This window comes from Ambystoma mexicanum, chromosome 4p (genome assembly GCF_040938575.1).
Source record: "Ambystoma mexicanum isolate Mex_15411 chromosome 4p, UKY_AmexF1_1, whole genome shotgun sequence".
Classification (NCBI taxonomy): Eukaryota; Metazoa; Chordata; class Amphibia; order Caudata; family Ambystomatidae; genus Ambystoma; species Ambystoma mexicanum.
In genome coordinates this window covers 159443475-159455777 of record NC_090927.1, presented here as the reverse complement: position 1 = coordinate 159455777, position 12303 = coordinate 159443475, and the positions used below count along the sequence as shown (strand labels likewise).

The window sequence follows — 12303 nt, the reverse complement described above, 5'->3', positions numbered from 1 at the left end:
CCAGTCGTCCCAGTGGCAGTCTCTCATGGATGCTGAGCCCGCTGCGCATCGTCGGCATCCTGATATGGCGGCACTACCGATGGCATTTCTTCTGGCTGCTTCTGGGCTGCATCACCTTGATTTTCATGGCTTTGATACTCTACACTCTTCCTGGGGTGCTTAATGAAAAGCTGATTGTCACTGGCCGGTAGAGATAGGGCTATCGGCTAGACAGACATATGATGCATTATACATCATACTGTATCTAAATCGGCACTTGCTTCACAGTCATTGCCCCCCACCCTGTGGAATGCCCAATCTCTCCACCTCCAAGAGCAGCCATCCTACCTCACCTTCAGAAAACGGCTCAAAACCTGGCTGTTTGACAAATATGACTAACCTGAAACTGGGGTATCCCCACTACCTGACTATCCACAGCATTTACTATCATGCTTATGTACCTTATTTCTGTTTTGTCTTGTTCAGCAATGTACCACCGCTGTGATACTTACGGGTTTGGGCACTGTCAACAAATACAATAAATAAATAAATAAATACACGGATAGGTTTTACAACAGATTTCAAGTCACCATCGAAAATGAACACCAAGGGTTGTCTGACTGACGACTTCTCAACTAAACCCCTTAAGTGCCAGGCTATTATGCAAGTCTATGCAAAAAGGACGGGCATACTCGTCCTTGGCACTTAGAGCGATCTTGCTAACAAATTCGACATGGAAGTTAATTTGTAAAAACATTAAACCAGAGTGTTTATACATAGTACCAAAGTGTTAACATACTCTTCAAAACAGGTTTCCAACTACACAATCCTTCATGTTCACGTGTGTGCTGATTGCACAAAACACCAGCAACCCTTTGCACTTACTTGTGTTCCAGTGCTCGTATGTGCAATTTGGATTCTTTTCAGACAAGGGTGTACACAAGTGGAAAGTAAACATGTCTGGACCAAGGTTTATGTGTCAGTTTACACCTTTCCATGGTACGAATGTTAACAGCCTCCTGCCATGTACGTGCATGGCCTGAGATATTTACATGGAGTCTTAGAGAACTATCATGAGAATCAGATTCTGGTAGAAATGCGTGTGTTGTTGACAGGTGAAATAGGTTATGGTGGAGAGAATGTTAATCCCATGCTTCTGGACCGCCTTTGAAAAACTTGAAAATCCCCATGTATGGTCAATCATGTGTAGACCTTTTACCCATGGTTTACACTCCTGTACACCACTTTGGAGACATAAAAAAATGAGGACCAAAGTGTTTTGGAATAGGGAAGGATGGAGCACCACAGAGAGGCTGCCAATCCTTACTTCCATAAACACCTTCATAAATAACCCTACAGATACTGTCGGGTCCGCAAGGGTGTCCTGTCCAATGCTTACCCTCTTTGTTTAATTCATTACAAGCAATTAGAAGAAAAGTCATATTCATGTCTCTTCAGAAGGAGTTTTGTACTACTGGTGTACTAAGAAAATCCCTGGAGAAAATACATTACTGAAGACTAGGCTGGTGACACTTATCTGTACTCACAGCTTTGTATCTCTGTAGTTTTTAACAATGTTTTTTTTCTTCAGGATTTCTGGCTCAATTTCCCCAAAACTGCCACGGTCACATCAGACTAAAGAAGAAAATACTCTGATGGATCCCTCTTTCAATGGAACAAACAGTGTTGAACCAAAAAAACCTGCAAAGGGAAATGGATGAGAGTAATTGATGGATGTCTGTACTGTTTAACTAGAATGAATCCAGGTGTGAACTGGCATCCAGGGAACCAAAAGTGTCCCTAGAAATGTTTTTCCAAGTTGCCCCATGTTACACCAAGCAGGCAAATGTAGCAAACACAGCCAACCCCAAGTAGGGGTTTCGAGTTCTCAGCCGAAGAAAATTTGGAAAAATGGGGCCAAATTTTAAATCACATTTTTCCATCTATAGGGATTAAACATATGACATAAAGCATTTTGCTAACAGTGAGAGGACTAACACACTGGAAGCCATCCTTTTTCTACAAAGGATGGCTTCAAAGGATGAGGGGAGATGGAAGCAAGGGGTGTAGTGACTAAGAGAAAGAGTAAGAAAAGCAAACAACCAGGCTACTGTGAGAAGCCTGAAGGTGTCTCCCTGACTAGTCCCCAGGGATCTGTCATCCAGGTGGCCAGGACACGGCCATCGCTATTGGATCCAGTTCCTGGGGGTGAACCAGTGGGATAGGATTCAATTGATTAAAACTGAAACCCATGCTAATAATTGTGCTACCACCAGAAGGGGAAAATAAGATAGATGATCTCCTTGATACGGATCGTGTATCCACACTGAAGGAGGTGTTGTTCTCTCAATTGGGTGTCCCACCTGGTCAACAAGATCTGTTCTTTAAGACCCAAGTGGAGGTGTTGTTCTCTCAATTGGGTGTCCCACCTGGTCAACAAGATCTGTTCTTTAAGACCCAAGTGGAGGTGTTGTTCTCTCAATTGGGTGTCCCACCTGGTCAACAGGATCTGTTCTTTAAGACCCAAGTATTGCTAGCTACCATTCCTCTCTCTCATTACCACATACAATCGTGGGACCCGATAATTCTAAACATTCAACCCGTTTTTTCCTTCATCAGACCTAGTGCTCTGAAACCCCCTCCTTCTGAACCTTTGTTTGTTGGTCTGCCGTCATTATCTATTGCAGGACCATCTGGTTTAGGGATCAATCTACTGCAGCCCCCTACTTCGACAGACTTAGAGTCGGAAGAGTCGGACGATTTCGAGACCTTATCCGACGGAATTGAAAGCTTTGTCCTTTCTGATTCAGAACAATCTACAGAAGGGACCCTTACACCACTGGAAGGAATGGCCGACTTAGGCAATGTCATCACCCAGTTAGCAACCCATCAGATGCAGACTGAGATTAGACGTCAAGAAAATTTAGCTAAACTAGTTGAACTGCAAGCCAGGCCCTCGCTACCACAGGGGTGCTTCAACACTATCTTGAAGGCGAAGATTTGGGATTATGTTTTCAAACTTCGAACACCTAGCTGAACAACTAGGATGGGAAGAGAACCTACAAACCTCCTATCAACTACTTAATCTTTCCCATTTAGCCACCTTTCGATCCATAAAAGACAAGCTACTTAAAAGAGTGGGACAAACCTGCAATTTTTATCGGCAGAAATTGAGAGCTATTAGATTGAACCAAGAAGAAAACCCCTTGGAAATGGGTGAACGCGTCAAAAACATAGTGGCCCATAGTGGAGAAACCCCCTTAGAAATGGGTGAATGTGTCAAAAACACAGTGGCCCTCTGGATTAGTGACAAATCCTTAGAAGAACTGACTGAAATGATCACCCTGAAACTGTTCACTAACTCCTTATCTCCTTTTTTGCAAAAAGCCGTTATGCAGTTAAATCGACCTACCCTAGCTATAGCTATAGAAACTGCACAAAACCATTCAGATGCAGCTAAACATTTCCACTCAGTCCATCGATGGGAGGAACAGAAGGATCACTGACCTCCAATTCAGGGAGTACATAAACCAGGGGGGTCGTTCTGAAGTAAAGAAAGCTTGACACGAGAGAGAGTAGAGATCAGGAAGATTGACTCGAAAACTAAAGATGAAGGTAGCAGAGAGGATATAAAAACGGGCAAAACACCACCTCCAGTCTGCTTCTCCCGTAGAGAAACAGGACACTGAGCCAGACACTGGGCCTCATTCCGGGTTTGGAGCTAACCATGGAGTAATTAGCTCCATGGTTGCCTCCGAAACCGTCCCGAATCCGGCATGGTGAATGGAGTAATTACCGGTCCATTCCACGGTTGGAGGGACCGGTAATTCCCCATTCACCTTTTGCCCTTCCCCATTCCCATTTTTGCCCCATAGGGCTCAATGGGAATGAGGAAGGAGGTAATTACGGCACCGTAAATTACAGTACCGTAATTACCTCCGAAGTACCTTTGCGGGTCCCGTACTTTACTCCTGCTAAAAGCAGGAGGTAAGGAAGGACCCCCAAAGGGACCTCGGAATACAGAGGTAAGGGATTACCGGCATCGGCACCCTTACCGGTGCCGGTAATTCCTTACCTCCAACCTCGGAATGAACCCCACTGTCCGAAGAATATAAAGGATGAACCTATGGAAATAGGGTGTTTAAAGGGAGAAGAATGGGAAGAACCAGAGGAAGAGCTAGAAAACTTTAGCATCTGTTTATTTCAAACTCCAACTAATTTTTCTTATGAAAAGGCTTGGCAAAACGGGAGGCAAGTATGGGCCTTAATTCACTCAGGGAGTAAACAAACGGCTATACAAGCCGGTTTCAATAAAAGATCTAGATGATGCAGCCCTAGTCAGAGTCACATGTGTACACGGAAACAATGAAGTGTACCCTAAGATACCTGTATGTATTGAAATCAGGGGTGATTCATGGGAAGTGCCATCAGCCATCAGTCCAGAAATTAGAAATTATTCTAGGTAGGGACTTCGCCACCTTCTCTACTCTTTTACAGGAGACTCCACCTTCTTGTGGGGATTTTCTGCTGCAGAGATCTTGGCAGGCAAACTATTACTCCCAAAACGCTCCAATATGGGATTGGGAAAATTCTGAACCCATAAAAACCAACATGGACCTTAAATTCCACTTCCTAGGTTATTGTAGAGAGACCAGTAAAACCACTCCACCTCCTCCTATAACGACCAAAACCTACCAGTGCAATATGCGAGAATTCATGGTCATCTCTCGTCCCTGTTCTCTTCTAGGTATTAACAAAATAGGACCTGGCAAAGAACAGGCATATCCTCCTCCGATAGGGCAAGGGTATGTAAATGGGACACCCAAGTGTGAGATGCGTTATCCCCCTTTTTATGACACCTCTTCCCCAACCTACCCCATAGAATACTCTAGCACTCTACCCCCCTTTCCGACACAAATACTTTCGCACACAATGAAAGACGACGGACAAACGCCAGCACCCTTCACCTGACATGACCCAACACAAGGGTCAGGCAAAGTGAGGCAATTGACTGGAATCACACACCCCCTACAGCCCTTTCCCTTCCCCACAGAGATAAAAGATGGAGCACGAGAGCACAATACGAGCAAGGCAGACCGCACGATGAGAGAGCTAACTCAGCATGGCAGTTCAAGAGGAGGAGAAAGACGGCACGAATCGAGAGAATGACAAGTCGAGAAGTGACCTTGCCCTTTCCAACCAAGGCCCGTGAAACCTCTGCAGAAGGAATCGTAAGACCGCGAACAATAGCCAGCATGTGATGCAGCAGTTGTCAACGATACACAGGGTCCTCCTCCGCTGACAACCAAGCTGTGGAGAGATGCTTGGCACCATGGTGCCGGCCTTGTCTCCAGAGATAAGAGAAGCCAAGCGGTTCATCACAGCCGGTAAGTCGAGGGGAGAGCTGATAAGAAACCGAACTGTGTTAAACGAAAGTAGCAAGTGGCTGATTAAAGAAAGTACACAAATATGGGTGATTTGTAAGGCATTCTATGTGACGTCTTGCAGGAGATGACTTTAACTTTAATTGGCAACTGGTAGGGGTGCATAGATGAAGCAGGATACATCGTTTTCTGTAGTTTATTTTTCGATGGCAAACAGGTTTATGCTCCTGTAATGAACCACTCTGCGAAAACATCTTCTAATTGTATTGAAGTGCTAATGGAGACAATGATCTGAGAGTAGGCCATACAAGCTATTAACGGCACTGCTACCATTGGCAACTGGCTCTCACTTTGCTTGGGCTGTAACCTGGCAGGCCGTTAACAACCAGTATGACCCACAGCAGCTCATGAACATTTCAGTAATAAGGGACCATAAGCAAGGAAGCCAAGTACGAACGACACTGCCTTTGAGGGGCATATGCATTTCCCTCCAACACCGGAAATACAAATGGAGAATCCCAACACTTCAGTCCCACTAACAGACTAAAACTGCACAAGACCAGGCGTTCCTCTTTGCCTTTTACTAAATACCACACCACATTCCAAACACTTGAGGGGTAAAGAGAGTTTTTGGAGCCAATGGTCACCCCTCCCTCTCCCCCCCACTCTTCCTGGGTCTTAGGTTTGGCAAATGAAGATGCACCAGAGAAGAGTTATGTCCTCATTTGGGTAAAGCGAATACCAGACGCCTATGTCTGCTATCCTGGAGTGGTGTGTCGCCGATGATCTCTGCCTTAATGCTAGTAAGACTGAGATTCTCCTCATCGGCACACCCGCTCCCTCCTTTCCTGTCTCTCTCTGGCCGGCCTCTCTTGGCCCTCTTCCTGCTCCCACCTGTGAGGCTAAAAACCTCAGGGTCATCTTCGACTCCACACTCTCCTTCTCTCCTCACATCTCTGATGTCTCTAAGAAGTCACACTACCAGCTGCACCTCCTCAGAGGTATTCTTCCATTCCTCTCCTTCCCCCAGAAGCTCACTGTCTCCAGAGCTCTGGTTCTCTCTAGGCTGGACTACTGCAACAGCCTCTTTCTAAATCTGCCTGCCTCTACTCTCCGCCCTCTGCAACTCATCCAGACCACGACTGCAAGACTTGTCCTTGGCCTCAAGCCCAAGGATCGTATCTCTCCAGGACTGAAATCTCTGCACTGGCTCCCAGTGGCTGCGAGGATTAAGTTCAAAACCCTATGCATCGTCCACAAGGCCTTCTGGGGCCCAGGGCCACAATACTTTCAACTCTCTCTTCCTAAATATCTTCCTTCTCAGGCTCTTCGCTCATCTGCCTCCAACTTCCTCAGGGTCAGTCGCTTCTCCAAGCAACAAGTTGGTAGTAGATCTCTTTCCTCAGCTGGGGCCTCCCTCTGGAACAGCCTTCCTGCCTCTCTGGATATTGAGGAGAACCATCTCTGTTTCCGGAAGCACCTTAAGACCTTCCTCTTTGCCTCTGTTTTCTCTCCTCCTCCCCCCTGCTGAACTCCTAGCTGAAACTGAAACTGCATTGGTCACCTGGCTACCCTATGTTCTCGGGCACAGGTCCCCTCCCCGCCAGTTGGGCACCTGCACTGCTCCCCTGGCAACCCTTGCACTCTGGGGCTGGTTCTGTATCCCTACAGCCCACTACCGGCACTTGACACCTAATGCCTGCACTTACCCTTGCACCTGCCACCAGCTGGACACACTTCTTATTTACTGCTCCTATTTATTGTTCTATTATTTTACTGTTTATCCTATGTACTGAACTTCCCCTCGCACTATCCCCTTCCCCACCTCCCCTGCACTTGCGCAATCTCAATGTCACCTGGCCTAGTAAGATCGTTGTCTCTGTCTTCCTTCTGTTTCCCTCCCTTGCCTCGTCGCGCCTTGAAACACTTATGTATAGGCACGTTATAAATGCCATATCATGTCATCCTTTCAAGGCATGAGAATTTACAATCCCACCATGATCTTACGGCGGACATCAGCAATAGCTACTAGAAGAACCTCAGAAGCCCATCTCTGAAGGGGGTGCTCGGAATACTTAACATCTGGAAACAAGACGAAGAGGTCACAATTTTGAATACTGTGATTAAAACTGTGAAAGATGAACAGCATCGGTTTTTGTAAGAGAATACAGGAAAAATAGACTGTTAGGCTATCAATTCATTGTTTTTGCCTTTAACAGTGAGGCTCCTAGTTTTACACATTTCCTTTAGTTGATGATCTGTTAAAATGACTAGGGCCTCCTGTCTGTAGTTATCCATATCAGGCAAGATAAAACGATTGCTTTTCTAGTGGTGCTTAGCCTTGTGAGGGTTATTTGAACAACAGTAAGAGCAGCACTCTCAATGTAACTATACTTTATCCTCACCGCTTGCCACCAGTGTTAGGCAGAATTACATGCAGTACCCTTTGGGAACACTACACACAATTTAGACTACAGATGTAAGCACAATCTCACCTTTGGTATATGTCTGTACTACACAGTTGTGTGATAGCAGGGCTGAGCAGCCAGGCTTATCTCGAGAGGGATGTGAGCAGTACAAGGTGTTACACAAAGGACTTGCAATCATAGTGGTTCAAACAAACACTCAAGATTTCTTGGTAAAACAATATTAATTTATTTACACAGTCATTTAGAAAACATTACACTAGCTCAATGTCACACTATAATACACTCCAGTACCAAACCAATATGTTTCTGAACAAGTTAGGCTCCCCTGAAGTGGGAGCAAAATGGCACTTCAGTAACATTAAATGGGGGCTAAAAGACACAGGTTATAAGAATGAAACACAAATACTTTCTTTAGGAAGAGCAAATAGTTTCAGTTCACTACAAGAGGCAATTCAATAGGCCTGGACCAAAATCAATGGATCAGTGTCTTGGATAGGATAGCAGAGATCTCGTAGTAAACGGTTCAGTCTTTGCCAATGTTCTTAGAAGTAGTTTGCATGAAAAAGAGTTATATGTCAGATTAGGAGCGAACAAGACACCCAAGTTTCACGAACTTTCACTGTGGCAGAGAGGATTTCTCAACCGCGTTTGCACAGTACCTTTGTAATGAAGAAAAGCTGTAGCTGAGGCAATTGTTCCCGGCAGTTCCTGCAGATCTCGCTGTTCCTGGGCCTCAGTGGTGGGGACAAGAGGGAGGACGTCGGGAGGTTCCTGTACTGCACGGGGATGGATCCACAAGCTTGGCAAAACGTCGGTTTAAGGTGTGAGTGCCTTAAAGTCCACAAGCTGGTATCCTTCTCACTTGCTATCTGGTTTTCAACAGCACTCTGAAGAAAATTCGACCGGTATGGACATGGTTTCCAGGTGGCTTGCAAGTTGGTTGTTCCCACCAGCTCAAGGGAAGAAGTTGTCCTTGAAGGGGCTTCTATGTCGAGGGAGTTTCAGGCTATTCGGACCTGCAGCAGGACTTCACTGGGCAAACCAACGGTCCAGGAGTTGCAGCAGTCGTCTTCCTTCAGCTCGTCTTCGGTTCTTTCGTTCCAGTGGTCGACTCTGCCTTACAAGTACCAGAGACCTGCTTTTAAACAGTTTGCTCCCATTCATTCCAGCCTAGCTGCCACTCACCCAGCAGGGTGGCTGTCCTTGCCGGACAGTCAGCCAGCCAATCACGCCAGAGTGCATTCAGGTCTCCTAGGAGACTAAGCACAGGGAGTTTCGGGCACCTCCCTCACATCCTGTCCACCCCAAACACTCAGGCGCCAGAGGGCGGCTTCAGTGCTGAAGCCCACCAAAGTCAAAGGAACAGAGGGACCAAACCTGTTTTGGCGCGCAGAGACCAACACTAGAAGGACCTTTCCAAAAAAGAAATGTCGACAAAAGTTGGTTGGAACCTGTTTTTACAGAGGGGGCTCAGACACCATCTTGAAAAACATGGCTTCGGTGGATTTTAGCTACCGGAGCATTTAAACGGGTCACGGTCGGCAACATCATAGTAATACCACTGCCACCATCCAAAAGGGTAGCATTTGAGTGCTACATGAGTTTTCTAGGCATAGGAAATACTAGGTATTCCCTCCAGCACTCTGCTGTAAGGCAGTGTGTGCTGGGTCTAGCAATTTAAAAAGACTAGCAAAGTCAATTTAACTTTACATTCACTGGGAGACAGTAGTCAGTCCCAGAAAAGGTTTTTAAACCTTGGGAAGTCTGAAACCCATCCCTGTGCCACTGAGGGTGCTGTGTGACACACAAGAAAAAGATGATGCCTATGGAGTTGTCTAAAGCTCCATATCCAAAGAACACAAAAGTAAAACACACATCAAAATACATGAAAGAGTGGGAGAAAAGGCTCACACTCTTTCCAGGTAAAAAAAGCAAGTCCCCAAAATCCAGCAAAGTTGCTGGGGGTCTCTAAGGGAAATTAGTACATTTATGAGATTTCGCCCTAACATAGACTAACAAAGATTGCTGGAAAATATAAAAGAAACTTAAAGATTAATGTAGCAGAATAAATAAATAGGAATTAAGAGAGTAATAGGCAGGGACACACAACTGCAGATAGTGAATAAGGTTTAGTAGGGACGTGGGATCATCATCAGAAGTGGACTTAAGAGTTGGTAAATAAGACAAGGTAAAATGATGTGGGACATAAAAACAGATTACAAAGGGAACATGAGAGAGGGCTAGAAACTAAAGGAGGGTAGGTAGAGGATAGAACATCAGTGAGGAGATGTCACAACCTCGAACCCAGACTATGGGTCTTGGGCACCATGGCCCCGCCTCAGTACTGTCCCAAGGCCAAAAAGACTCACACTAGCCCGTTGCAGGTGCCTTGGACGCAATACTGGTGCCGCTGGCACCAGGTTCACTTGGCAAGTATGGTTTCCAATGGACAATGGGTGAACATGGCTGCCCCGACAAGGATTATCGGGAAACTGCAACAAGCAGGCTAGCTTCAGGGCGGGGTCCGCCCCAAAGGCACCTGGGATACCTGCTGGGTATTTAAACCACGCCCAACCCGAGGCACACGCTTTGCGTTATTCTGCTTTAGCAGCGTGACGTTCACCGGGTCCTGCTCTGTATCCTGGCCTGCTCGGGCGAACAACTTGGAAGAACATCGCTATCCTTAACTGCTCAGCTCCAGCTCTTCCATCCAGTAGGAGCCTTTGAGGACTCTTCCATCGGTCCCCAGCTACATCTTCAGGATGAAAGAGGCAAGAATTAAAAGCTACTTACCATCTCACCTGGAAGGCCTCTGCCATTCCGAACATCACCTTTGGCGTTCTCTCCCAATACATTGTCGCTTCCAGGAATTCTCTGCGACCTGCAAAGAAACAAAGCACAGGTCAGTCAACTTGCAAGGACACGTTCATCGCTGCATCTAGCGCATCCTTACCTTCTCGAACTCAGCTGTCGGCCTCTGCAATCTCCATTAGTCTCTGCAAGACAAGAGAAGAAGGTTACTTGGACATTCATCAATATAGACTTTATTCAAAAAACACTAAAAAGACTTACCTGAAAGGTAGAGTCAGAGCCGGTCTGGACTCCACGCAAACGCCAGTGAAGTAACTCGGCGGATCAAGCCAACAACAATGCGCCCCTGCCTAGTACGGCAGGACAGAGAGTGCGACATTACACAAATCAAGGTGAGCAAAGCCCCAAGGGGAAACCGCAAGGGAAAACTGGGAGGTGGGCTGCGGGAGAGAAGGAGAAGTCGCTAACCCCCCCCCTCCTATCTTCTAGAACTGATTCCTGGCAGAACAAAGTCTGGGGAAGGTGCAAAGAGGCCAGAGGTGTCCCAAACCAGTCCAGAGGCATCCCTGTGGATACAAGGTGAGCGTTACAGAAGCGCCATTGTAAAAAAAAGCATTAAGAAGAGAGATTTAGCAGTGAAGCAATATGGGGGCCAAAAATGGCCAAGAGTGTTGGACTTTGAGAGAGATGGAGAAACACCAAAATAACAGCCATGAGAGTTACAAACGGAGATTACTCAGGGGGAGAGAAAGAAAAGGGCTACCATAGCCCAACAAATGTAGCGAGTAGATAAAAGGTGAACACCAGCACCAGTGTCATGCTTCGCCCTAGGTGACTCTAGGCGCGGTCTAGTGTTTCTTTCCAAGATGGCTGCTGCTTGTTATTTAGTTGTAACTGGTGCGCTGATCGGCGCGTTGCAACCCCATTGATTTCTCTGGGTTATACGCTAAGTATTACTCTCTGTCCTCCTTGTGCTTACCTTTCCTCTGGCGTGACCTTTTCCTCTGCTCTGTGCTGTCTACTCTCCCTCAGGCAGTCACGGATGCTCCGTGGCTTCCCAGGTGCAGCGCCGTCTCTCTATCTCTCTCCTTTCTCATACTCTGCATACCTAGAGTTAGCGTGGGATTTCTCTTCATTTCAGGTCAGTACACTGTCTCTGTGGCTTCTCGGAGGTCACGCTCTCTCTCTCTTCTCGATCTCTATATACCTTCAGTATCGTGGGTGTTCACTTTGGGATACGAAGCAGTACACTCCCATCTTGTCTTACTGCCTTTTGCTCCTGCTTACTTGGCGATCACCATCTTCCCACCTTACCTGCAATTCTGACAGACTGCTCGGCGCACCTTGTAGTCTGGGGTGTTTTCTGGCAAGGGAGCAAGGACATCAAGGAAAGCAATTCCTGGTGGAACACACCTTCTACCCACGAGATACAGATCCATTCCTTCTGAAACTTGGACTGCAATCAGGGTTTTTTCCAGCTGCAAGACTTTTTCCCTGACAGGGGTTGTGCTTCGTGGGGTCCCTCTTGTTTGGAGCTCCCTCTCCCAGTCAGGGTGGACTCTGGGGGATCACGTCCTTACCTCTTCGAGAGAAAGAGGGATCGCAAGGGAGAGGAACCAAAGAAATCTCACAGGAAGAAGACGGAAGCCTCTGAAAGCTCCACGGAAGATCCAGGTGAGGAGGATCAGGGGGAGGACATA

The 12303-nt window shown here is 46.6% G+C and overlaps 1 protein-coding gene across 2 annotated transcripts in view; it reads left to right on the top strand.

Moving 5' to 3' along the window:
• OTOF (otoferlin) overlaps nucleotides 1–783 on the top strand; it is a 1702209-nt gene extending 1701426 nt beyond the window's left edge. Inside the window, exon 47 of one of the 2 annotated variants that reach the window (XM_069605607.1) lies at nucleotides 5–783. In XM_069605607.1, the coding sequence (XP_069461708.1) occupies nucleotides 5–191 (187 nt within the window). In that variant the 3' untranslated portion in view covers nucleotides 192–783. The remainder of the gene's footprint in view (nucleotides 1–4) is intronic. The other variant, XM_069605606.1, reaches the window with a different exon arrangement.
• The last annotated feature ends 11520 nt before the right edge of the window (nucleotides 784–12303 follow it).